The sequence below is a fragment of the Telopea speciosissima genome, chromosome 10, assembly GCF_018873765.1.
Source record: "Telopea speciosissima isolate NSW1024214 ecotype Mountain lineage chromosome 10, Tspe_v1, whole genome shotgun sequence".
In the NCBI taxonomy this organism is placed as follows: domain Eukaryota; kingdom Viridiplantae; phylum Streptophyta; class Magnoliopsida; order Proteales; family Proteaceae; genus Telopea; species Telopea speciosissima.
The window spans coordinates 41,208,862-41,236,728 of record NC_057925.1 but is presented as its reverse complement, the minus strand read 5'-3'; the positions used below and the strand labels follow the sequence as shown (position 1 = coordinate 41,236,728).

Genomic DNA, 27,867 nt, shown 5'->3' with positions numbered 1-27,867 from the left:
GCTCCATGAAAGAACCTTCAACTTGTGAGCTCTTAAACATAAAGGTGCCTCAAGATACTGCTTCAAGTAATAATGTTGTCTAAATCAAGGAAACTCTCCAATCAGTGATTGGAACAATCCATAAGGCAATGCACAAACAGTTAGTAGCTGATGAAGTGCCAGTCCATCGACCTGTTCCTCATGTTGGTGGTTGCCATGTTCCAGGTCTGAAGGATTGACCAGATCCTGTAGGTTCTGAGATCCTGAAATACAGTTTAATCATGTAATGCAACTGGCTTAAGCAGGTATAGAAATCACATAAAATGCATCACTTGCTCTGTAGTCAAATTTCCTGTGATCATAAATTGTGCATTGATGCCTGTAAAGGTTTGGCGTTTATTACTTTATCAAAACTTAATCACTTTAATCTAAAGTATTAGATGCTTGGAAGCAGAACAGTATCTGTGCATGTGCATCCGTTGAGATGTGTTACCCGATCCTATAAGGGTATTTTTGGTATTTTTTCTGTTGTTATTTCCCTATAGCTAATATGGTCAGCTATATGGGGCTATTTATGTAATTCTGTTATTTCTTACAAGTTATAAATATGAGGGCTGAATAATCACATCGATTATTCTAGCCGTTCTCTCAATTCCAGTTTTGTTAACATGGCATCAGAGCCAAATAAACTCTGATCGATTTTTTCACAACCCACCAACCTCCCCTCATTTGAATTTCATCCCTTCCCACCCTCTCTCTCTCGAGCTTCTATCCTCTTCTTCTTTTGGTTCTTCTTCTCACATTAGGGCAGCAATAAGGGGGTGATCACAATGATCTAGCTGCTGCCCTAACTACCTCCAATTCTGCCACCATTTTTTTAGATCGATGGAAGCTGTAGAACTGTCTGCGATTTGAAGATTCTGCCTTTTTTTTTGAAGATGAGGCCTCTACAAGTATTTCGGCTGCTTCTTCCCTTGGAGAATCTTCTTTTGCTAGTGCTCTCAGCCTCCATTCTCTTCATCAACTTGTTTGAAGACCCCTTCCCCTTATCGATCTCTCTTCTCAGGGTTTTTTTTCAAAACCCTAACACTAATCGATATTGGGGTTGGGCTGCTGGTTGTTGCTGCCTCCGATTGGCACCCTTGCTGCTCTCATTCCACACCATTCCCTGCCTCAAATCTGGGATTTTTTGGCTTCATTACAGCCCTTTCTCTTGCAATCGATTTCTCCCTAAATTGATTCCAGGGATTTTTTTTGGGCTTTTTGTGGAAGGTTGCTGCTTATTGAAGACTGTGGTTCCCTGCTACCATGACTGGTTCTGATTCTTCTTCAGCCTCTTCTGGCATTGATGGACAGCCCCGGACTGATTTACTGCCTCTTGCTGCCCCCATCAAGCTTGATGGCTCCAACTACCTGAAGTGGTCTCAGTTTACCTATCTGACAATAGCTGGCAGTGGCCTTACTGGCCATCTTCTCCACTCAACAAGTGGTTATCTAATGATGCGATGGTGATGTCCTACCTGATTCACTCTATGCAAGGGGATATATCCGATAATTTTCTCCTTCTGGAAACAGCCCAGGCTATATGGAATAGTGCAAAAGAGACTTATGGTCGCATTGGGAATGATGCACAGGTCTATGAGATTCGGAAAAAGGCCAATGGGCCTGCCCAACAGGAACTCTTTGTCTCGAAGTACAATGCTGCCCTCAAGAACTTATGGCTGCAATTGGACCACTACTCCGACTATCAGCCCTCTACTGCTACAGATCTGGCTGCCTATCGCAAACACGTCGACAAAATACGTGTTTATGATTTTTTGGCAGGCCTAAATATGGAGTTTGATCCTATTCGGGTTCAGGTGCTTGGCCAGTCTCCGTTTCCCACTCTGGAGCAGGCCTTTGCCATGGTTCATAATGAGGAATCTCGTAGGGCTGCCATATTGCATTCCTCTACTGTTGATCGATCTGCCTTGCAAGTTGCTTCCAATGTTTCTTCTTCTACCACTACTGATGGTGGTACTGCTGCCCATAAAGGCCCAGTCAAGTGTGAGTACTGCCACAAGCTCTATCATATTAAAGCTCAATGCTGGAAGCTCCATGGGAAGCCTGCTGATTTTGAAGAAAAGAGAGGCCGTGGGAAGTCCAAACCGAAGGCTCATATTGTTGATTCTGCTACTGCTACCGCTGCTGCCCCTTCATCTAACATTGGGCTTACTCAGGATGAGCTCCTAGCTTTCCGTCGCATGCTTCAGGCCTCTTCTGCTGCTCCTACTACGCCACTTGCACCTGCTGCCAATCCTGGTTCTCACTTTGCCTCAGGTATTCTAGTCAATAGTCTGTGTGCATCGGTTGTATCCAATCCTTGGATTATTGATTCCGGTGCTACAGACCATATGACTGGCTCCTCCCATGTGTTTCATCTTTATTCTCCATCTTTTGGCCAAGACAGTGTTCGAGTAGCTAATGGCTCCCTTTCTCCTATTAATGGGAAGGGTTCCATACGCTGCTCTCCTACCCTTTCCTTAAATCTGTTTTGCATGTTCCTTCATTTTTAACCAACCTTATCTCTATTAGTAGTCTTACTAGAGATCTGAACTGCAAACTGACATTTTTCCCTTCTCATTGTGTTATACAGGATCTGGAGACGGAGCACACGATTGGGGCTGGTAAGATGCAAGGTGGTCTCTACGTCCTTGACACGGGTCAGCCTTCTCCTTTGCATTCGGCTTCCTCTACAGCTCATCATTTATAGTCCACCTCGTTACCTGAGCTTCATCTTTGGAACTGTCGGCTTGGTCACCCATCCATTAGTACCTTAGCTTTTTTGTTTCCAGACTTACTCAAAAATTGTAATAGGAATGAGTTTTTATGTGAGGCTTGTGTCTTGGCCAAACAGACTCGTTTCAGTTATTCTTCATTAAATAAAAGAAGTGAGTTTCCATTTGCTTTGGTTCATTCTGATGTGTAGGGCCCTACCCGTTGTAATTCCATTTATGGTCATAGATGGTTTGTCTCCTTTATAGATTGTTATAGTCGTACCACTTGGGTTTACCTGATGAGCCATAAAAGTGAGGTCTTCCGCTGTTTTCAGTTGTTTCATCGTATGGTTCAGACCCAATTCAATGCCACATTGCGCATTTTACGCAATGATAATGGAAGAGAATACATGGAGGGTCAATTCCAACATTATTTGGCTGCCCATGGTATTGTCCATTAGACCAGCTGTGTTGACACACCCGCCCAGAATGGGGTTGCTGAGAGGAAAAATCGACATCTCCTTGAGGTAGCCTGGGCCATTATGTTTGCACGGCAGGTCCCTTCCCAATACTGGAGTGATGCCATTCTTACCGTTGCTTACCTCATAAACGTGTGCCTACCCATGTCCTTGCTGGTCGTTCCCCTGTTGCTCTCCTTTAGGGTTCGTCATCCTTTGTGGTTCCTCCCAAAATTTTTGGTTGTGTCTGCTATATCCGTAATCATCATCCTCATGGGAAATTTGATCCACGGAGCATTTGGTGTATTTTTCTGGGCTATTCTGCGACCCAGAAAGGATACAAGTGTTATCATCCTCCTACTCGTCGTACATTTGTCTCCATGGATATTGTCTTCCATGAATCCTTGCTGTACTATTCCCAGACACCTCTTCAGGGGGAGTAGGATCAGGTTTTTGAAGACGTGCTTGCTATTTTTCCGGCTCCTATTCAGGGGGAGCCCTCTGTAACTTTAGCTCTTACAGTGGATCCTCATTAGGGGGGGCGTAGACCAGTCAGTCAAATCCCTGTTGATAAAGTATATACCCGGGAGCGTACAGGACAGGTTGAGACTGCCACCACCACCATACCACCTCTACAATCGTCTGCACCTGATCCAGATTCAGACCTTGCTACATCACTTGGTAAGGATCCTTCTCTTGATTTACCTATCGTTGTCCGTAAAGGCGTTAGGTCATGCACCCAACACCCCATCTCCAATGTTGTTTCCTATGATGCTTTATCTCCTTCCTATCGTGCATTTGTTTCTTCTCTTTCCTCTGTTTCTATTCCTCAGAATTGGCAAGAGGCGATTGCAGATCCAAAGTGGAAAGCAGCCATGATGGAAGAAATGACGGCCTTACTTAAAAATGAGACATGGGAGCTAGTTCTTCTTCCTTCGGGTAAGAGACCAGTCAGGTGCAAATGGGTATTTATTGTCAAGCAGAAGCCAGATGGAACAATGGATAGATATAAAGCCAGGCTTGTGGCTAAAGGCTTCACTCAAACTTATGGGATCGACTACCAGGAAACATTTACCCCTGTTGCAAAGTTGAACACTGTCAGAGTTTTACTGTCTTGTGCTGTCAATCTTGGTTGGGATCTACAGCAATTGGATGTAAAAAATGCATTCCTACATGGAGAGCTGGAAGAGGAGGTTTATATGGAAGTTCCTCCAGGTTTTTCCTCTGACAAGAATTATGGGAAAGTTTGCAAACTAAAGCGGGCACTATATGGATTGAAGCAATCACCACGGGCATGGTTTGGTAGGTTTCATAAGGCCATGGTCTCCTATGGATACAAATAGAGTAATGCTGATCACACTCTGTTTATCAAGCGAAAGGGAGAAAAAGTCACTCTTCTTATAGTTTATGTTGATGACATAGTTGTGACTGGTAATGATGCAGATGAAGTTTCTCACCTAAAGGTTTTCTTGGGACGGGAATCTGACATAAAAGATCTAGGATAGCTAAGATATTTTCTAGGGATTGAAGTTGCCCGGTCTCCAAAGGGCATCTTTCTCTCCCAAAGAAAGTATGTTCTAGATTTACTATCAGAAACTGGTTTGCTTGGCTGTCACCCTTGTGACACTCCTTTGGAAGCTAATACCCGTCTACAAGAGAAGGATGGTGAGCCTGTGGATAAGGGTAGATATCAATGATTGGTGGGAAAACTGATTTACCACTCCCACACCAGACCAGATATTGCCATTGCTGTGAGCCTAGTAAGCCAGTTCATGCATGATCCCTATTCCACTCATATGGCTGCTGTTCTCCGTATTCTCCATTACTTGAAATCAGCTCCAAGAAAAGGGATCCTTTTGTCTCCTCATGACCATCTTCGCATTGAGGCTTATACAGATGTTGATTGGGGTGGTAATCCAGACAGGAAGTCAACCTCCGGCTACTGTACCTTTGTTGGAGGAAACCTAGTAACATGGCGGAGTAAAAAACAAAATATTGTGACAAGATCAAGTGCTGAAGCTGAATTCCATGCCATGGCCCAAGGCATATGTGAGTTATTGTGGCTTCAAAGTTTACTCCTAGATATCCGTGGTTCTGTTCATCTTCCAATGATGTTGCACTGCGACAACAAAGCAGCGATTAGCATTGCCCACAATCCAGTACAGCATGACCGTACCAAGCATGTGGAGATTGACAGACACTTCATCAAGGAGAAGTTAGAGAGTGGACAGATTTGTATCCCTTTTGTGAAGTCTGGAGATCAACTAGCTGATGTCTTCACCAAAGGGTTGAGTGGGAAGTTGTTTTATCCTAGCCTAGTCAAGTTGGGTATGTGTGATATCTATGCCCCAACTTGAGGGGGAGTGTTGAGATGTGTTACCCGATCCTATAAGGGTATTTTTGGTATTTTTTCTGTTGTTATTTCCCTATAGCTAATATGGTCGGCTATATGGGGCTATTTATGTAATTCTGTTATTTCTTACAAGTTATAAATATGAGGGTTGAATAATCACATCGATTATTCTAGCCATTATCTCAATTCCAGTTTTGTTAACAGCATCCATATAGAAGGATCTTCCTGAAGCAGAGATGGTGAAAGAGAACATACTCTGGCTGCTGCTTCACTTCGGGAGGAATTTTTTTTTCTTTCCAAGTTTCTTCAGCATTCCTGCAGATGCGAAGTGTTGTCAGATAAAGGTCTTGGCACAAAAACTATCTTCATGAAAATGCGTTTACTTCGATGCAATTCTTTATTAATAGAACTTGAAGAAAAAATTCATGCTCATACTTTGATGGATTTAATGAAGGATTTGTCAGAGATACCCCAAGCACTCTGAAGTATAAGGTGTTAACTCCAACATGTTAAAAAGATGCATACTCATACTTCAAAATTAAATATCAAACAGAAGCTTGGAAGCTTCCCCCAACCCCCTACTAATCCTAACTTGATGCTAGCTCCAGAAAATTCTTTTTGGCCTAAAGTACAAAATGATGCAGCAAGCTATGCCAAAAAGCAAGAAAGCCTCAACCTTTCTTACAGAAGCACTGTGAAATCTATTAGGTTTCTGTAGTTAAAATAAACATTTAGACTTGGACACTCACAACCCCCAGCAATAAGCCAATATAATACTCACTTCAATGCAAAGATTAAAAAGGAGAATTTCATAGACTATTTTTACGTCATTATTCTAAATCCAATTGCTTAAAAACCATGGCTTAGAAGAACTTGAAATTTTAAAAGTACAAATTATCTTCTTATATCTCCTTGCAGCTTTCCAATACAAAGGCGAAGGGTTAGGAATCCCACTACCAAAAAATTACTAAGATGGCAGTCATGGAAATTTTTGAAGTGATACTGCAACAAGAGCACAACCTAGAGACCACAATCTACCAATGTACCATCATTAAAAGCTGAACACGAGGTATTATACATTAATCAACATATGGGTAGACAAGTCACTTCTTTTGTAGGAAGTGCTGGACTTCAGGATCCAATAAACAGTTCCAGTCCCCTCCAACTATATGAAATATTAATTTAAACTAAAGCAGGCACATAAAGCCTCTACAAACAGTGGAGCGTAGATTGAAGGAAATAAATTCAAAAACTTGGGAATGGGGCAAGTGTAGAAAAAAAAGAAGAGGAAAATGAGTACAAGCAGTAAAATACCCAGATTTCACAAGAGCATGCAACCATTTCAATGACTATAGGTACGCCCCTAGGAACTCAGAATAGTAGGCACTTCAAGCTCATATGGTTTGTCTCTATGAAAGTATGAAACAGTTTTAAATGTTGGATACCTCATGTCATCTGTCGCGTTAGATGCATCCCCATGCTGGTCACCTAAAGAAAAAAGCATCAGAACAGAAACATAATCAGTATCAATATGACCAGACAAATTGCATCTCAGACTTGAAAGAAAATCCACATGGAAAAACTCATAGACAATTAGAGAAAGGGTATCGTGATGTGTTTAATGGTTAACAATGAACTTCATTCAACTTATGCAAACACAATAGATGACCATAATGAGGTGCAAGTCCTGCTTTCAAAGGGTCCAGGGAGGGGTGGATGGGAGACATTCCTAACCTCAGGAATCTTTGAGCAAAGTGGAAGCAATTAGATTCAATCCCACATCTTCATGCTGGCTGAACAACCTTTTTTACCATCGCACCAAGCAATGGCCCCAATGCAATAGCGGCATAGTCACAGTTTTTATAACTGGACCAGACCTCAAACTGCTGATTACCATTTTTTAGTGGTTTAATCTGTTTTTTTTTTTTAAATAATTTTGAGGCTTTTGACCAGGTTCAAAAAAGGGGATGGTTTCTGTTTTTTCCCGGTTTGAGCACCAGTTCTGTCCAGTTTTAAAAACTATGGTCGTAGTGCCCCTGCTGCAGAAGTGTAAGAGCATAGTGTCATAACATAGTGCTACAACTGGGAAGTAGGAATACCAGGGACCTCCCTTGCTGAAATAACAGGTTGAGATAGGTTTACTAGGAACACCAGGGGCCTCCTTTGCTGACATAAACATTGAAACAGAGTTATATGGGGCTGTTTTGAAAATATGTTGGATCTCTTTATCTTGGATCTTGTAGTTGGGATCGGTACACATGTCCTATTTGTTCCTCCATTGCTGACATAACAGGTTGAAACAGGGTTATAAGGGGCTTTTCTGCAAATATATTGAATCTCTTTATCTTAGATCTTGTAGTTGGGATCTGCTAAACAGCTCCTATTTTGCCATGTCATTCCATCCAAAGCCGTATTTTCAACCAAATCAGAAGCATTCACTTCTTCCTCGTCTGCTTTCTTTGCCAATGCAACCAGTATCAGGAAATATGATTAACAACCACAAGTGGGACTAAATTTCATTTCATTCAGCTTATGTTGAAACATTGGTATGATTTACTAAAATAGGACAGATTTTAAAAGTTGCTATGCACACAGAAACAGAAGAACTTGAAATCATTGTTCAGTGCTCCAACTAGGAACTTAGACTAGAGGGCCTACTTTGCTAACACAAGAAGTGGTAATGGGGTTACAAGATTGTTTCTTATTATGCAGCTTATTTGCCAAAATATATCCCCCCCAAGCCACATTGTTGTAATATGAGTATAAGGATAAATCTGTCCATAGGGGCATTATTGTACTTGTACCTGTATGTCACTTATTATAAATAAAGTAGGGCTTTCACACTAGCAGTCTAATCATTTCTCTCAATCGAACATGGTATCAGAGCTGAGATCCACCTTGGGATCCCAGCCCTAGCCGCCGCCGTCTCTCTCGGTTTCCATCTTCCACCTCCTTCCTTCTCTTCTCCGACTTCTCTCACAGCACCTAATGTAAGACTGGAATACCAGTCCCAAAAAACCAACAGAATTCTGATATAAGAATAGAATCAGAAATTAGAAAGTTAGGGTCCTAGCAAAACCAGCCAAGTGATGGACACCCAATTTGGATCGAGTGTAAATAGTGTTATAGGGATGCTTGACTCCAAATTTGGTTAAGTTCTGATGGCCTGATATGGGGATATCAGAGAGAGACCAAAATAGAAGGTTGGGAGAAACCTTCCAAAACAGAGCTGCTTTGGGCTTCCAGCAGAAACCAAGCATGAGGCTTGGTGGAGTAAGCCTGATCTGCAACTTTGGGTCACTTCAGATCGATAAAACTGAAGATGGAAGGCTAGAAGGTAACAGGGAAAATAGAAGTTTCAAACTGTGGAATGGAGGGAAGTGTGGATCAAGTTTTCAAAACCCAGCAGGGTTGGTGAAGGTTTAGGGAGTGATGGAATTAGCAAGTTGCAGTCACAGTGGTTGCAGAGGTGCAGCAGCAATCCCAATTCCCAATCGATGTACTAACCAGCAGCAGCAACAGCAGTGTGGAGATTTGTCTTCAACCTTCGAGTGATGGTCTCTAGCAGCAGCAGTAGCAACTTGGAATAGCAGCAACAGTGTTCCAGTGGTATTCCCAGCACTGGAATGGTCACAGTAGCTCAGTGGTCTGATGGTGAAGAGAAGTAGATGGAGACGATGAAAATAGAAGGATTGGGATAGTTGGATTTAGCTCTCCCAGCAAGGCTCCTTCAGCCCTTCAAGCTTCACAATCAAACTTGAAAATAACCATGCTTGCAGCAGGAAAATAACTTTCATTCAACTAAGATAAATTGTGGGGATGGCTGTAACAGCTTTACAATTAAATAGAAGCATTACTTGCTTTCAAAGAAAAGACAGAAATAGAAACTAAAATATTAACTCAATCTTAAAAATTAGAAACTGCCTTAATAACTCAACTGACTAATTTAGGAATATAAATTGCTAACAAACTGCACAAGTGGGGACCACTATAAGTGACAATCGGCCCTCACTTGTTTTACAAAACTTTGTCAAAGAATTGACAAGTATACCCCCATGATTCTGGGTTTGAGAGACCCAGCAACTCCCAGCCCAGTTGGGCTGGCCCAACTTAAAGTTGGTTGGCCCTATGGCCCATTGGGATGGTCCACCAGTTGGTGAAGTGAACCAGCCCTTTTCTCATGTGTCTTCTTAAAGAATTTCTTGCCAAACAACTTGGCTTCTGCAGCAACACTTCTCTCTCTCTCCACCTTCCACCACTACTTTCGGTGGGTCTCTCCTAGGCCACCGAGGGCCATCTCCTTTCCATTTGGGTTCTCAGACTCTTATACAATGATCTGAGAGACCCTCTATGTCTCAATCGATTTCATTAGGGTTTTGGAGCCTGGATCGACTTTTTCAGGGTTTTGAACCCTCTATCGACTTTTTGGCAGTTTTTGTGATGATCAACGATCCCTTCAAGTCTTCAGCTCTCCTTTGTCTGTTCTAAGCTCTCTCATCAACACAAGTGGTAACTATGTTGGCTGACTCTACTGCATCAACTTGAATTGAAGGATCGAGTCATGGGACTCATAATGATTTTCCTTCATTCCCTATTAGCTCTGTTTGATTGGCGATTGGTTGGGAACAATTATCTGATGTGGTCTCGCTCCTGTTACCTCTCCATTCATTCATGTGGCTATGCGGGTTATTTGACGGTTGAAACGACAAAGCCTACTATTACTAATGCTTCACAAAGTAAGTGGAGTTTTGATAATTCCTTGGTAATGGCTTTTCTTATCAACTCTATGCAATCTCAGATTGTTCGAGGTTATCTCCTATTGGATAGTGCAGTCAAGATTTGGAAAGCAACTCAAGACACATACTCTCAGGTTGAGAATGATGAACAGTTTTATGAACTGCGCAAGAAGCTTCATGAAACCAAGCAGAAGGACCAAACCCTTTCCCAATACTATTTTGAGTTGCTAGTCTGTGGCAGGAACTCAACTTTTATGACACCTTCTAGGTAACCTGTACTGCCGATGCTACTGCCTTCAAGAAACGGGAAGATAAATTTCGAGTTTATGATTTTTGGCTGGGTTGAATGTTGAGTATGATCAGATTCGTGCTCAAGTACTTAGCTGAGATCCTTTCCCTACCTTGGAGCAATCTTATTCATTGATCCAGTTGGAGGACAGCCGCCGCAATGCAATGTTACAGCCTACTTTATTTATAATAAGTGACATACAAGTACAAGTACAATAATGCCCCTATGGAAAGATTTACCCTTATACCCATAACACACATCAAATCAGAAGTGCTCACTTATTCTTCTCATGTCGTCTTTGCCATTGTAACAATTTCGAGAGATTAATAGGTTTGCAATTTTCTAAGTTCTAGCCAATCTTTTGTTCCTTTCTTATTCATTTTTCTTGGCTAACAATAGCATATCCAATGGGATTACTAGGTTTGATGAGCTGATCCTTCGTTGCCAAAGTAACCACCCAAAATGGGCATACTAAGGTTCATATTTTTGAAAATATCAATTAATAGATAACCCTTGAGCATTTTCTTCATAATCTCATTAGTTATTCTAATGTAGTCCTAGATAGGAGAAATCCCACTAGGAACCAGGGGAATAGGGTTATGTAATAGGGTTGGCCGAATGGGCAGATTTGGTTAATTGGGGCAAAAGTTATGGTTAGGGTTAGGGTTTCGAACTAGGGTTTATTTGGTAAAGATGTGCAGGTTTTTAGGAGTCTAATGGTGTAGGTTTGGATGGATTTGGATGAAATTGGAAATCTAGGGTTTCGGGTAGGAGGCCTTATGAAAATGGACTGTTTGTAAAATCTAGGGTTTAGGGGCAGATTTTAGGAAAGGGGCTTATAGGGTTTTAATATGCAGGTTTAGGGGATCCTAATGATGTAAAGAGATTAGGGTTTGAAGTGGTTGTAAAATTCTGCTGGTGCGGGCAGAATCGGTTGCAGGTTTTAGGGTTTAATGGAGTGAGAGAATGGAGGGGTTAGAAGAAGAAATTGGGTGTCAAACTTACTGGAGATTCTACTGGCAGCAGCTTGAACAGATGTGAAGGATAGAGCCACCTTCGAATTGAAGAAGATCCTCCCAGCCGTCACGGTGTAAGGAGTCAACCGGATTCCACCAGTCCCTTTCCACCTTGATAGAACCACAAGGATGCACACTCACAAGGAGCAACACTCAACAGAGCAGGGCAGCAGCAATGGCAACAAACAAAAGCTTTTCATTAATCAAATTCGTGTCCAAGGCTTTGCCCCCTTACAACCTTATATAAAAGACTAAAAAATAGACTTCTACTCTAAAAAGGAAAGGCCTAACCCAATCCCTAACCTATTACGTAACTTATACTGACTAGGAAACTAAAATACTTAAAGAAATAGACTCAAAACCTGGCTGGACTTATAGAATCCTAATCCAGCCCAACTTACATCACATGACCACTTAAACAAGTCACATGATCACTTAAGTGATCACATGACCACTAATTACATAAAAATCAAAACTAAGGAAAAACAGCTAATCCCGTATGTAACCTAATTACCCATATTTTAGGCCCATAAAAGTGGCTTATTACATAGAAAACCCATGGGATCAAAGGCCCAACATACATATAACCCAACCCTAGACTTATTTCTAAAGAAATAACCCCATTTCGGTAATGAATCTGCATCATATTCTTTCTCCACTCTTTTAACTTGATCTTATGCCTCTGTTGCAGGGTTTTAAACATTTGATTGCCTAGCAGTGAGCATTTGACATGACACACAAAATTCTTAACCCTACTTGGCATACTATCATCTATTGTGTACGTCTCACCAAAGTCAACTTGCCTGATTCATAAGCTACAGAGACCAACTGAATTTGAGGTTTCGAGTTCCTCAAGCATGGCTATAAATCTACACCACAATAGCCAAACCCTGTCCCTTTTTCTTTTTTTTTTTTTGGGGGGGGGGGGGAGGGATGGGGCCATGTAATGGACAGACATGGAGTACGGATCCCTCCTACAAAAGATGTGATTTTGATTATAATGCCATTGCCATTGTAGGGCACAGTATCAGGGGAAAATGGTCTTCACATATAGTGGCAGTAATCATTCAGAATCTGCATCATTCTGATTAGGCTCACTGCAACCTAACAGTTCCCAGTTTATAGTGACTTGAAGATCAATTGAAGATTCCGTAGGTTGGGATGATGCTATCACATTTAGGTTGCTTGAAAGGAGACATAATTATGAGCTTTTGGCTAAGGAATAAGAATATACCTTTCATAGAAGCAGCTGGAAATTGCCGAATGAAACTTTTCAAATTCGGGCCTTCAACTTTACCTAGTATGTGTACAAATGGAATGAGATTAAGCTGTATCAAACGCACAATGTAGTTAACAAGAATGTTAAGGGAAATAACTCACCAGCGCTCACACCTTGTCGAGGAATGCCCTGTCCAGCTTTCTTTTCCTCCTCTTCTTTTTCCTTGAGAACTTCATGAAAAAAAGAAATAAAATCAGTAAGTTCTTCAGACAACTCTGAAGATGGTAAAACCAAAGTCTAGTTTAAAGGGCCAAAACTCATAATAGAATTTTCAAGCACTTGAAAACTGATAAAGTGCTTATGCAAATTAAGCAATTATTTGGGTCTTTCGCTTCTTAAGAACAATACTTTTAGTTTGCAATAAGATGTCATATAAAAAGCTTAGATAAGAATATCCAACATAGAAACAGAAACAATTGATATTTGGATTTACTGCAGATTTGTTAGTTTATCAGGTGCCCGACATGATGCATTGGTTCTATCCATGCTAGTTCACTTAAGCATTCTTTTTTTCTTTTTTCCTTCAGAGATCTTGTTAGTTTTCACTTTGATGGTGTAATCCGCAGTATCTATATTACAGCATTTGCATTATAGGAAGCACAAGGTGTTAGAGTTTATGTGTTAGGGGTATATATTTGTCTCTGTTTCTATTATAAGCCATAGAGTTGTAATTTTACATTTTATTCTCTTTTTATCTTTTAACTCCTTGGGGAGTCCTATGTAATTCCTAAGAGTTATTACTGAAGTAAATATACGAGTTAGGAGAGTTTTCTCTCTAACTCACGATTCTCTCGTCTCTCTTCTTCTTCCTTTCTTTGTTCTTGTTCAGCTGTAAACCCTTGCTGTCCAACTATTATCAAACCTCCTAGATATTCTAACCATGGTTTGAGAACTCGAAACTCGGTAACAACTTGACCCTTAGAAAAACCGAGTTGAGTCGAGATCTTGTCGAGATCTCGCCGAGTTGGTGCATTTATTTTTTTCCGACTCAAAGCCTCAACTCGGGGGTTTTAGACCTAGTTTGGGTCTGAAACTTGGTATTCCGCCTAGTTTAGGCCATTTAAACACAATGACATTATCAGATTTTGCAAAAACAAAGTCCAAATATGATTTTCACTTCGGACCATAGGTTGGTAGGCAACGACGTACTAAAATATTTAGGCCATTTAAACACAACGGCACTATCAAATTTTGCAAAAACAAAGTCCAAATATGAGTTTCACTTCGGACCATAGGTTGGTAGGCGACGACGTACTAAAATACCCTACTCTACATATAGTTTAGTAATAAAAAGCAATCAAAACATTCAATTAATGCAAAACAACTTAAATAAGCATTAAAAATGTTAAAGTGTACAATACATCAATCTTTAAACAAATGTTACATAAAATGTGAAATGTTAATGTATTCAGTCCCAACCATATCCATATAAAATTCCCATGTCATAGTGTTGCTGTAATTTTGCACATAGTTTGCCACAACACTCATATAAGTGTTGTCATCAACAAATTCCAATTCCCCTATCCTAGGGTACATAAGAAGCGGAGGCGGTTGGTTTGAGGCATGAGATCCACTGCTACTGTCATATTGAGGCATGTATGGGTATGGTTGGTTTGGGACTGGGAATATAGATCCAAAACCAGACCCAATGCTTTGATTGTCAAACTCATGTGTTGACTGCCCAAACTGACCATAGCCACTATATTCGGAACCGGTGCTCTCCTGGCCATAATCATAGTCATGACGAGGCTGAGATGAATGCCACGACTGTCGCTCACTAGTAGTATCTATACTCATGCTTCCGAAACTTGCAAGCATGGTATTCATACTCATGTCATCATCCTGAGCCTGTGATTGTAGGTAAATAAACTGGTAGATGGATCATTTTATGGGTCAACCCGAGATCTCGCCATGACATGTCGAGTTCTGTCGAGTTAGGTAAGTAAATAAACTGGTAGATGGGTCATTTTATGGATTAACCCGAGATCCCAAATCTCGCGGAGATCTTGTACTTTTTAATATCGTATTCCATCTTGTCTCGGTTTCTCAAAAAATCGAGAAACTCGCTGAGATCTCGTGAGTTCTAGAACTATGATTCTAACTTGGTATCAGAGCAGGTTTGAGAGTCGATCTAGCTCTCCTTGCTCCATTACCCCTCTTTGGAACCCTAGAACAGTAGAGGGTTCCATAGAGCCATACCATGTAAAGCATTTCACAAAAGAATGGTGCGTTGTGGTCAAATCTTCAAAGTATTGATGAATGGAGGGAGGAAGCCTGAAAACTTGAACCAGAGTGCTGCCCAGATTTCCGCCAGCTTTCTCCTTCTCTGTTTCGATTCTGCCTATTGGCAGCTTGGTTTGCTTTGGGGCTGGGCCCTTTTGAATCGCCTAGAGGTCCCCTTTAAGACCCCTAAGGTCTCGATTGGTACATGAAGCAGGTTTGAGAGCCTTACTCTCATCTTTGATGCTGCACTGGGCAGGGTACTTTTTTCCTCTTTTTTTCTGTCGAAGATCTTTGTTGAGGCTGTGCTATGTTGTGTGGTTCTTAGCTACTGTGAGTGGCAAATTTACTTAGTTTTATGGCCTTGGATGATATGTGCTGCAGTTGTTTGGATTTTGGAAGCATTTAGTTTTCTGTTTTCATCAAGTGTATGCTCTTGGTTTACCTGCTGCTTGCTGTTTTCCTTATTGTGGTTGGGTTGAGGTGTCTCCCCACTTGTGCAAGGCCTATCTTGTGTTTCCTTGAGTTGTTTGGCAGTATGTCTACCACGTCTGGGACTGATTCAGTGGTTAGTGGATCTTCGGAAACTACTAGTGGCAGCCTAAGTAGTGCTCCACCCACCATGAACTTCCTTAATAACCCCTACACCCAACTTTCTATTGTGAAGCTTGACAATACAAACTACTTGGATTGGTCTCGCTCCGTGAAGTTGTCCCTGTGTAGTAGAGGTGTTAAAAAATTATTTATCCACCCGTGTCCCCCTTTGGATAGTCCGCCGTGTTAGAGCTCCTGTATGATATACATATTGTTTCCTCCCTTTCCTACAAGGTCGGCCTTTTAGAGGAAGCGGTTTCTACATGGTATCAGAGCAGGTTATGAATTAGGAATCCAAGCCTTATGTTCTAATTCTGATCCTCTCTACATGGTATCAGAGCAGGCAGGGGTCACGGTATCGAGTCCCCTTGGGAGCGGGCAGGTGTTAAAAAATTATTTATCCGCCCGTGTCCCCCTTTGGACAGTCCGCCGTGTTAGAGTTCTTGTATGATATACATATTGTTTCCTCCCTTTCCTATAAGGTCGGCCTTTTAGAGGAAGCGGTTTCTACAAGAGGAAAGTTGGGATATATTGCTGGCTCCATCAAGGCACTTGAACCTACTGCCTTAAACTATCTAAAGTGGGAGACTGAGAACTCCACTGTTATGACCTGGCTAATATTCTCCATGAAACTTGAGATAGGTAGGAGATTTATGAGAAAGAAAACTGCGAAGGATATTTGGGACAGTGTTTCCAAAGTTTATGCTAGAGTTGGTGATTCAGCCAAAGTGTATCAAATCCTCCAAAAAATCATCCATATGAAACAGGGTGATCGGAGCGTATCTGACTACTATAATACAATTATTAGCTTGTGGGAGGAATATGATCACTACAGTAATCTCCAGCTGTCCAATTCTAAAGATGAGGCCAAGGTATATAGGAAACAAGAAAAGGAAAGAATCCCTATTCTACTTGGTGCTCTTAACCTAGAGTATGAACCTCTATGCTTGCAGCTCTTAGGGAGGTCTCCTCTCCCATCACTGGATGAAGTGTGTAGCTACTTGCAGAGAGAGGAAACTAGAAGAGGATCCATGGACACTGCACCCTTACTGGAGAGAGCTGCTCTCGTTTCTAGTTCCCACCGCGACCAGAGAGGTGGAGGGAGAGGTCGAGACAGATTTAAATGTGACCATTGTGGAAAGTTGAGGCACACTAAGGACAGGTGTTGGGCACTTCATGGGCAGCCTCCTAGTGGGCGTGGTGGATCATTTGGTACCCGAGGAGGTAAGACCGGGGTAGCTAGAGCCCACTCGGTGATAGCTGATACTGAGTCACCTGGACCACAGACTGATCCTGATTCTCTCTGCAGAGAGGATATTGCAGCACTACGTCGGATGATGTCCCGACTTGGCCATTCTTCTACTGCTCTTGCAGCGTTAGACTCAACCTCAGCCTTGTAGGCCTTTACATCTTTCCTCTATCTCTGGTAAGAGCAATGTTTAAGTCACTTCTTCCCTTTCCCTTGATTTTGTACTTCATGTTCCCAATTTTGCCACTAAACTATTGTCTGTCAGTTATTTATCCAAGTCCTTGAACTGTTGTGTCACTTTCTTTCCTTCTCATTGTGTCTTTCAGGATTTGGTGACAAAGAAGGTTATTGGCAGCGGACGTGAGGAGGAAGGACTCTACCTTCTCAAGCCCCAGCCATCTGTTTTGCCTGTTTTGCCTGCTGCTCAATCCTATGTTTGTGGCCAGACTAATAGGAGTACTGTGGATGCTGTGATGCTTTGGCTTCAACATTTAGGCCACCCATCTTTTGTTGTTACGAGGAAACAATTGCCTCACTTGTTTACTTCTTTTTCTTCTTCTCATGTTTTTGAGTGTGAACCATGTATTTTTGCTAAACACTGTCGCACTTCTTATCCCTATCATGGTAATAGATCCACTGTTCTTTTTCATATTGTGCATTCTGCTGTTTGGGGACCCGCTCGCACTACCTCTTTGTCTGGATACCGTTATTTTGTTTCATTCGTTGATGACTATTCCCGGACCACTTAGACCTTTTTAATGAAACAAAAGAGTGATGTTTATGATGCTTTCAAGAATTTCTATCAGTTAATTTTTACTCAATTTGGTACCTGCATCCAGACAGTCCGCTCCGATAAAGGGGGCGAGTACATGTATAGGGGGTTCCAACAGTTTTTATTGATCATGGTATTATTCCCCAAATTGCATGTGTTGATACACCTCAACAGAATAGAGTGGCTGAAAGGAAAAACCACCATTTGTTGGAGGTCACTAGAAGTCTTCTTTTTAGCATGCATGTTCCCAAGACTTTTTGGGCTGATGCTCTCCTTGTTGCTGCCTTTCTCATAAATCGGATGCCAACTCTGCTACTTGGCTCCAATCCCCTCTGGGAACTCTGCTTCCTCAGACATCTGCCTTTCCTTTTCCTCCCAAGGTATTTGGGTGTGTCTGCTATGTCCATGTCAATAAATCGGCTAGGACTAAGCTTGATCCCAAGGCCCTCAAGTGCCTCTTCCTTGGTTATTCCTCTTCTACCAAGGGGTATAAGTACTATCATCCCGCTTCCCGAAAGCGCTTCCTCTCCAAAGATGTCACTTTCTTTGAGTCTATACCTTTCTTCACTCCTCATCAGCATCCTCTTCAGGGGGAGAATAGAAGGAATGAAGAGGATGTTGATATCCTTTCCTCCCACCTTTGCCTACTTCCCCATTTCTGTTTGACATTGGTAAACCTAAAGAAGGGGCTGTTATTAATACTTGTGATCAAGGGGCTATTGTTGCAAGTGGTTCTAGTCATGAGAAGGATTACCACATTCTACAAAAAAGATGAATGCTTGAAGAGTAAAGGAAAGAAGACCTGCCAAGAGCCCTCTTTGGATCTGAATCCTGAGCTTCATCCTCCTTAATCAGGTGATCCTCCTTCTGATTTAGATCTCCCAATTGCTACTAGAAAGGGAAAAAGAGCTTGCACTAATCTTATTGCCCAGTTTGTTTCCTATGATGTTATCTCCCTCACAGGTCTTGCTTTTACCACTATTCTCTCCTCTGCAACTATTCCCAAGAATGAAGAATCTCACTGAGGCTATATCTGACCCAAAATGGAAGAAGGCTATGTCTGAGGAAATGAGTGCTCTTGAGAAGAATGGTACATGGACTATTGTTGATCTCCCCAGGGGGAGAGTTCCAGTTGGATGCAGGTGGGTCTATACAATCAAGTACCGATCAAATGGAACGATGGACAGATACAAGGCTTGGTTGGTAGCCAAGCGGTACAGTCAGGTTTATAGTATTGATTACCAAGAGACTTTTGCTCCTATAGCCAAGCACAACTCAATCAGAGTCTTTCTATCAGTGGCAGCCAACAAAGAATGACCATTGTATTAGTTAGATGTGAAGAATGCTTTTCTTCATGGTAATCTAGAAGAGGAGGTGTATAGGCAACCTCCACCTGGTTTCAAGTCTCCTTCAGCAGAAGGGAAAGTGTATCTCCTCAAGAAGGCACTTTATGGTTTCAAACAGTCACCCAAAGCTTGGTTTGAGAGATTTAGATAGGCCATTCTAAAGAATGGATATTCCCAGAGTCAGGCTGATCACACCTTGTTTATCCGGAGAGGTAATGGTATAGTCACTACTCTTATTGTTTATATTGATGATATTGTTGTAACTGGGAATGATGAAGATGAGATAAAGAAGTTAAAATCTTACCTAGCCGAACAGTTTGAAATTAAGGATCTTGGAATTTTGAAGTATTTCTTGGGGATTAAAGTATCAAAATCAAGGAAGGGCATCAATATTTGCCAGCGAAAGTTTGTTATGGACCTATTGAAAGAGACAGGAATGTTGGGATGTAAACCAGCGAACTCCCTAATTGATCAGAATCAGAAACTTAGTAAAGACTGTGGTTCTCCTCTTGTAGATGCAGGGAAATACCAGAGGTTGGTTGGGAAATTGATCTACCTCTCCTTGACTCGGCCAGACATCAGTTATGCAATTGGAGTGGTGAGTCAGTTCATGCATGCTCCCAAAAGTGGACACATTGATGCTATCTATCGCATCATCAAGCACTTAAAATCCTCTCCAGGAAAAGGCCTTCTATATGCTAGACATAGTTACTTGAGGATAAAGGGCTATACTGATGCAGATTAGGCTGGTTCTATTTCTGATAGATGATCTACTTCCGGTTATTGTACCCTTGTTACATGGAAGAGTAAGAAACAACTAGTTGTCGCTAGATCCAATGCAGAGGCTAAATTTAGATCTATGGTTCATGGGCTGTGTGAATATGGCTGAGGCGATTGGTTCAAGAATTGGGGTTTGATCATAAGGGACCTATGCGGCTCTACTGTTATAATAAGGCTGCATAAGTATTGCTCATAACCCTGTTCAACATGATCGAACAAAGCACATTGAAGTTGATAAGCACTTCATCAAAGAGAAGTTGGATTCAGGTTGCATTTGTACTCCATTTGTGTAAACCGGTAATCAACTGACAGACATTTTCACTAAGGGTCTTATCCCTAACCAATTTAGTACTCTTCTATGCAAGCTGGAAATGTATGACATTTATTCTCCAACTTGAGGGGGAGTGTTAGAGTTTATGTGTTAGGGGTATATTTGTCTCTGTTTCTATTATAAGCCATAGAGTTGTAATTTTACATTTTATTCTCTTTTTATCTTTTAACTCCTTAGGGAGTCCTATGTAATTCCTAAGAGTTATTAGTGAAGTAAATATAGGAGTTAGGAGAGTTTTCTCTCTAACTCACGATTCTCTCATCTCTCTTTTCTTCTCTTCTTCCTTTCTTTGTTCTTGTTTAGCTGTAAACCCTTACTGTCCAACTATTATCAAACCTCCTAGATATTCTAACTCAAGGATGGGATGATGATGTAGGATAGTTTACGATCTTACCTGTTGGGCCCAAAGGAACAATTCCTACCTCATTAATTCAAGGATAGATGTGTCCCTACAACTTTTTGCGTCTCCTGTTCTATTTCTTTGACCAAAATGTCACTCAAAGATGTAGGTATGGCTCAAAATTCATCATTTTCATGGTGTGGAAAAGGTTTTATGATAATTAATTGGTTGTCTAGTAAAGATTATGGAGATTAATTAGCGAATATGAAGCAGAGGCTATCAGTCACCCCAATTAGATAAGAACAATAATGTAATTGTAGGAGGAATACATACGAGCAACATTAATTCTAACACGTTCACGCCTTGCCTCCAGGTCAATCATTTCCTGAAGATGGAAATTAACAAGAATATCAGATAGCAAATTACTTTGTCATCAGACCAAAAAGATTAAAAAATAATAATAAAAAAGGGAGTACCCAGCACACGAGGCTCCGGCCACGGCGAGGTCTGGGGGGGTGAAACAATCATTCAATGAATGAAAGTATTTCTTCAAGCTAAGAGTTGACTATAAGGAAATAAGGATTCAAACTTACAATAAGCTAATCATAATATAACCTCATGATTAAGTGTTAGAATAAAGTACTCCAGAATACCGTGGGGGTATTCTGGTCCTTTTGGGGGCATTTTTCTGTTATTAAGTGTTATTAGCTTATGTCGGCTATGTGGGTTTTAATCCCACATCGCCTAGCTTCTATTATTTGTAACTTCCCCTCTATTATAAATAGAGGGGCCTTTCTATCATTAATACAAGCCATTCCATTATTTTATTTCCTCTCTCTGACCCACGGTTCAACCAACATGGTATCAGAGCTGGTCTGATCTAGGTTAGAGAGAAAAAAAACCCTACTTCTCCCTTCTTTTCCTCCAATTGATCTCTCCCTTCTTCTCCCTTTTCTCGGTTTTCCCCTGCTTCTGTTCTTCTTCTTTTCAGCCCAACAAAAGGGGCAGCACTAATGAGGTAAACATAATATCGATGATTTAGTTGCTGCCCCCCTTCTTTTCTATCGTTTTTATTAAAAAAAAACTGTTGGAGCCTCATCTGCGATTTGGAGTTTCCCTTCTTTGAGATCAGATCTCTATAAACCTGATCCTCTAATTTAGGAACACCCTATGCAACCTTTTTCCAGCCATATTCTACCCTATTCCTAAACCTAACTTCCCTTTTTCTTTATCTCCATCTTTTATTATTTGTTTTCCAGCCTAAATCCCCAAATCGATTTCACCTTGTCAGTGTTTTTCAAAACCCTAACTCTAATCGATTTTGGGGTTTCCCTTGTCAGATGCAGCCAATATTTCAGGGATAATTCCCAACTAATTCAAGCCCTAATCGACCTCAGTTTGAACACAATCTGATGGCTGGATCTGTCCCCACAGCAAAAACTTTTCATCCTGCCTTTTATGGTTCCCTGTTAAAACCCTAACTCAAATCGACATTAGGGTTACAAGTTTAAATTCTTGTTGCCTTTTTTTGAGGGATGATTACTCCACCTACAGAGACCAATCGACCTCAGTATTTGCATCTTTCCAAGTGTTTGAAGACCCCTAACCCCAATCGATCCTTCTTTTCAAAGTTTTTTTCAAAACCCTGACCCATATCGATTTTAGGGTTAGGGTTGTTTGCTGCTATTGGAGTTTTTGTTGGTGTTTCTACCATCAAGAAGGACATTCTACTTCAACTATTCTTGGCTTGAAGAAGGTCTATTGCACATGACAGCTGCTGCCCTATTTTTCTGCAATTTTTTGGTGTTTCTCCCACGTGAAGATCAAGTCTCAATTACCAAGGAGATTGGTTATTCGAATTGGAGATCCATTCCAGCAGTGGTGGTCAGCATCTATTACCAGAAGACATCACCTTTGACAAGTCATCATCACTTGGTTGAAGCCCCCTTCCCTACAATCGATCTTCCCTTTCAGGGTTTTTTACAAAACCCCGACTATAATCGATCTAAGGGTTAGGGCAGTCCACTATTGCTGATTTTTTCAGGAGAGTTTTATAAACATTAGAGGAGTATTCAGCCCCTATTTCAGCATCATTCATCAGTTTTTTTTGCAAAATTTACAGTTCATTCTGTTGGCTTGGTTTCTCCAATTATCAACCTATTTTTCTTGTTCCTATATGGCTGGCTGCTTCAACTACCTATGGATTTGTCTGGTTATTTATCTTATTTTGCTTGTTATTTTGAGTTTCACTACCTACCTGGCTGGTGTTATTGATTGGCTTCTGTAAGCATGACTGGTTGATGTGTTACTGCTGCCTTCATGTGGAATACTGCTGCCCTATGATTGTGACTGAGTTTCCTCTTATTGGAGATCGAATTTCTTTCGTTATGGAAGACTCGCATCTGCTACCCTGGAGATCAACTTATTTAGGATTACGACAGTGTGTTCCACGATCATTGGTTGCACCTACGAACCTATTCAGTTATGTGGAGCTTTTCTGATTTATATCCGGCTCACTCTGGAGCTTGAATCCTAGCATTGTTACTAATTCAGATCTGATCCAATTTATGTTGAAGCTCTTCAATCCATTGCTGTCCAAATATCTTCGTTAGTACTGTTTAGCATGTGGGAGTTTATACCTTGGAGTTTTTCGCACAATTGTTCCTCCTTGTTTGAAGATTAATCGAGCCTTGAAGAATGGAGCATTTCCTTACTTCAAATCAGATTTCTATATCTCTCAGATTTGAATATTGGAGTTAGGAGTTTCTCCCCTACAGGGGTTTCCATCAAAAGTGTTTGGTTGGTCGATGGAAGATGGTTAGAACTCTATATGTTGCATCATGTACTCCTACTTCATTATCCCACTGCTGTTTTTCCTTCACCACCTCCCAAAACATACCTTTGACATTCCCGATAACCACCTTGGAAGTTAATGGTATTCTCTTCTTTACCATTTCTTCTCATTTCCGTTCCACTTGACAGCCATTGAAAAATTCTGGAATGTTGTGTTTTGCCCCATCTCTAAAATCATTTCTCTTATGTCCACGTGCACTACACATGAGGGGGGATTATATACAGTATACCTGCAACCATTGCAGAGAGCAGAACATGCAGGGACACTTGGTGCAAACCATAGAAGGTTAAAGGTTTCACCATTGCCAATGGGTATCAACTTTATTATTGGGTTAAGTTTGCCATAAGGGGGAGGCTGGTGTTAAAAGTTGTGAAGATGTTTGGTTATAGCCTGCCTATATGAGGTTCTACAGTTGGGTTGTTTTTTTTCCGCTGCTTGATCTTTACTGCTGCTTGACTCATCTGCTAGCTATCTTAGTTACTTATCTTCAAGGTTATAATTCAGAGATTCATTATTAGACACAGATTTGTGAGAGATGCCTTTTTGCTGATCAAGTCTGTCCAAGTTTTGAAGGTCTTTTTTTCAAAGTTCTTGAAGGTTTATTTGGGAGCTGCATTCATCTTGAAGCTGGATTCTGCTACCACCTATTTTTTCCCATTTTATTCAAGTTGGGCATTAGTACCTAGTATGCGCCAACTTGAGGGGAAGTGTTAGCATTGTTATGGAGAGAGTTTTTTCTTTAGTCCAAGCTGGATCTTCCTTCTTTAATATTTGTATAATCCAACTTGAGGGGGAGTGTTAGAATAATGTACTCCAGAATACCGGTCCTTTTGGGGGTATTTTTCTGTTATTAAGTGTTATTAGCTTATGTCGGCTATGTGGATTTTAGTCCCACATCGCCTAGCTTCTATTATTTGTAACTTCCCCTCTATTATAAATAGAGGGGCCTTTCTATCATTAATACAAGCCATTCCATTATTTTATTTCCTCTCTCTGACCCACGGTTCAACCAACATTAAGAGTCCTCAATTTCTTATTGATGAACAATTTGATTAGGCCAACTCGTTGGTAATAGTGATATCAATACCAGATAATTGGTTAACAAGTAGGTCCAAATTATAAAGGAATGTTACCCATCAGCAACATAAATCATAGCAAACAGTAAGAAAAAATTCCTAACCTATTGAATGTTGATCAAAGAGAATACTGTCACCCTACAATCCCTTCAACAAAAGTACTGAAACGTTTATGGTGCCAAGTACTTGGGCTTGATGGCCTAGAACATCAGGTTGTGATGCAGCTCATTGCGAGGCCAGTCTCAAGAAAGGGCTTAAAGTAGCCCAGGTCAAAGCACAGGAGTCTATTTTTTCTGGGTTTTATGGCCAACTGTGGACTCATCAGGTCCTGGCAGTAATATTTTGTTTTTGTAATGGGACTCGAAAAGAGTCTAAGTAGGAGTGGTTTCGACTATTGAGTCCCCTCATTGGTTGTTTATTTAATTAAGTTGAATCCTTGTTGGAGTCAGAGTTATATGTAGAGTAGGAGTCAATTTCAATTTCTACATAAAGCATTGTACTTTGGTCAGCAAATTTGATTGAAGTTCTAGAGTTATTGAGCTGTTTAGCAGACCCATGCGGATTCACAGGCAGAAGAGAGTGGATTGTTTTTTCTGACTAGATGCTTTCCTAGTTTCAAGTTCTTATCATCCCTTTGTACTTCTACTTCACTCTTCAAATTTTGCATAGACACATCCTGCAGCTGATTAACACCAATCGACATGTCAGGTCATCAGTTCTTTAATTTTTTATTCTGCAGTTCAGATTCTTATGCTGGTTCCAGAAGCAGTGTATTTTTCTTTTGATTGATGCTGTTTGCATCTCATTTCTCTCGTGGAATGCCAATCTGATTCTCTGAATCTTTAATATCTCGAGTGCTGTTCTGAATTTATTATATTTGGTCCATAGTACTTTTATAATAACATCGATCTAGGTTCTGTTCTTAGACCAGCAGATCATTTCATTCAAGTCAAACTTGTCTGAATGCCTGAGAAATCATTCTAACTGTGCTGCAAGGGCTATTAACTTTTGTTGAGCACTCATTCTGAGTCGTTGAGTCAGTGCTTGAATTTTCTCTCAAAACTCAAATCTGATTTCAAGAATTAATTCCAGATTTTGTTATCAATTTCCGTTTAGGCTTGAATTTCCTTACTCTAGTCCTATCTAGAGTAGGATGTTGATCTCCTACTCTTAGTAGGATTGGGGTTTCTAATACTATTTGAATTTGGATTCTAAAACTCATAAACTAGGTTTCTGTCAATTCACCTCAACTACAGAGGAGTAATTACACCTTCAAGCCCCAACAGCAGGTAGACTTGTCACCATTTTCCCAATATTGGCAAATTGTGAACCTAAAAGCCTAAGAATATTAGAAGATTATAATGCCAAGGGCTCTGCCTTTGATTCGAGACATCAAGTTCTGTGGACCCTACATTTATTAGGAAGGAGTACATTACTTTTCAAGCATTTAGAGAAGAATTTCGGATTTTCCAGCTTCAGAGAGGGATTTGGATATTCGATAGCTACAGACTGATATGTCTCATAGCTTACACACACAGAGATACATCATGGTACAATAGCTTCCGCAGGTTGTATCTAAATAAAGCAAAACTAAAACAGTCTATAATTTAAGAGATAAGAAATGCATGAACTAAATGCCATATCATACTCAATAGGCAGATGGATGGATAAGTCACTTGGCTTCTGATAGATAAATAGGTAGATATGTATTGTGGGAAGAGAGATCCGGCTTACCTCATGAGTTGGTGCTTTCTTTCTCTGTCCATTCAACCAACAAATCCACTCAACTACAATTATCAAAATGTGAAAGCAACTACTGATTATTAATAACAAATTAAAGAACGAATCAATTTTCTCTATAAGGTGGTGTTTAACTAATCTACTCAAGTATATTTCAATTCATCATCAAAATTATTGCCATCCCTGAACTGTTTGGTGCAGGCATCAACAACAGAAATCTAGGCTTCACTTTAATTATGGATATATTTACATAATATATTCTGCTATAATAGCTGGGATTATATACTAGAATGAATGAAATCAATCTCGACAAAGTATGTTTCTCAATAAACCGTGGTTTAAACTTTTTCCAACTAATTGAAGAACAAACAGAATTGGCATCTGCCCCAAAAATGATACCTGGAATGGAAGTAGGATCATCCTCTGCTTTGAATACTACCCATCTTTTTTCTTTCACTGAGGAAGCAAAGGAACAAACAACATAAACATAAGGCTGTCAAGAAAAAATTCATGAACAATAGGAATATGAACCCAAATCAATTAGGTGACGATGATGATGATGATAATAACAGCAGCAGTAGTAATAGACTGTAATTATAATTATTATTATTACTAGTAATTTTATTATTGTTTATTTTTTAATTGAGCATGGTATGTCCCATAAGGTGATTAACATGTTCCTAAATTTCATAGAGTCATTGAGACACACAAAGAGAACTTCCCTACTTTATTTAACAATAAAAAGCATTGACTAAAGTTATCCAACTGGTCAGAGAAAAGCATACCATAGAAGAGATGAGACACTTTTGGATGTTATCTAAACAAACCAAAATTGGTAGCTAGAGTTGCCCAGGCAGTGTCACTGCACTAGCACCAAAGTACTTTAGAGCATGGCATAGAGTTTCAGCAATGCTTAAATTTAGTAAGCATGGAATGTGTTCCTCATCAGAAAGCTACGAGGGAAGAGATAAGATAAACTAAATGGGATGTTCTTCTGGATAAAAACAATTAGGAGTAGCCAACTCTGATTTCAAACTGAGTAGCTAGTATTATCCCTAATCCATAATCTCATATAACATGAAACCCATCCACATATCATGCAGACATCCTAATAATTTGTTTCGTATGCATTGGATTCTTACTTTACTTTCTTTACGGTGAACCATGAAACCCAGCAAAATATTCACCTCTACCTGCACTGGTTCAAACTAAATATTGAGGAAGCAGAGTCCCCAATTTGTAAAATAGATAACTATACCTCTTGACATCAGTAATGGCAACTTATGGAGAACCCAAGTGCAAAAAGTTTGAGTTGTTCACGATAAATAACCCCTTAGGCATCAAAGTAAGCAATTTTACGGACAATCCAGGTAGCGATAGACCAGGAATAAACAGCATCTGATACCAGGTAACCAGAAAGCGGAACAGAAAAATGTATGTTCATTAATTGGTGGGAGACAAGAAAGAGAGAATGACGAAAAGCACTTACTGACTCCATCGATCACTTCGCTTCTGGTGAAATATTGATTGCCTGCCTTGTCGACCCCAGTGAGAGTCCGGGAGCTGAACAAATTAGCAATCTTCCCGAACAGCTTCGACATTTTGAATAATTTAGCAGATCGAATCTTTCCTCATAACCTTCGAAGTTCAGTTCCGACCTCCGAATAGCATCCCAAAGAAACTCCTATTGATATTGCTT

The 27,867-nt window shown here is 40.5% G+C and overlaps 1 protein-coding gene across 1 annotated transcript; it reads right to left on the bottom strand.

Annotated features, from left to right (window-relative positions):
• LOC122641544 (NADH dehydrogenase [ubiquinone] 1 alpha subcomplex assembly factor 2) lies at positions 1-27,867 on the bottom strand. Its single transcript, XM_043834812.1, has 9 exons — positions 27,658-27,867; positions 26,568-26,624; positions 26,163-26,215; positions 20,832-20,883; positions 12,968-13,036; positions 12,822-12,884; positions 6,992-7,034; positions 5,802-5,861; positions 1-242 (listed from the first exon to the last, which is right to left on the bottom strand). Exons 1-9 carry the CDS (start codon positions 27,767-27,769, stop codon positions 179-181), a joined length of 573 nt encoding a protein of 190 aa, XP_043690747.1. The 5' UTR covers positions 27,770-27,867; the 3' UTR covers positions 1-178.

What these genes read in the sequence shown, in the direction of transcription:
- LOC122641544 (XM_043834812.1), bottom strand. Translation starts at nt 27,769, where the DNA reads ATGTCGAAGCTGTTCGGGAAGATTGCTAATTTGTTCAGCTCCCGGACT. An exon ending in AACGCGACAGATGACATGAG is followed by an intron (nt 5,862 to 6,991) that starts GTATCCAACATT and finishes TCGCATCTGCAG; the next exon opens with GAATGCTGAAGAAACTTGGA. An exon ending in GAAGTGAAGCAGCAGCCAGA is followed by an intron (nt 243 to 5,801) that starts GTATGTTCTCTT and finishes ACTGTATTTCAG; the next exon opens with GATCTCAGAACCTACAGGAT.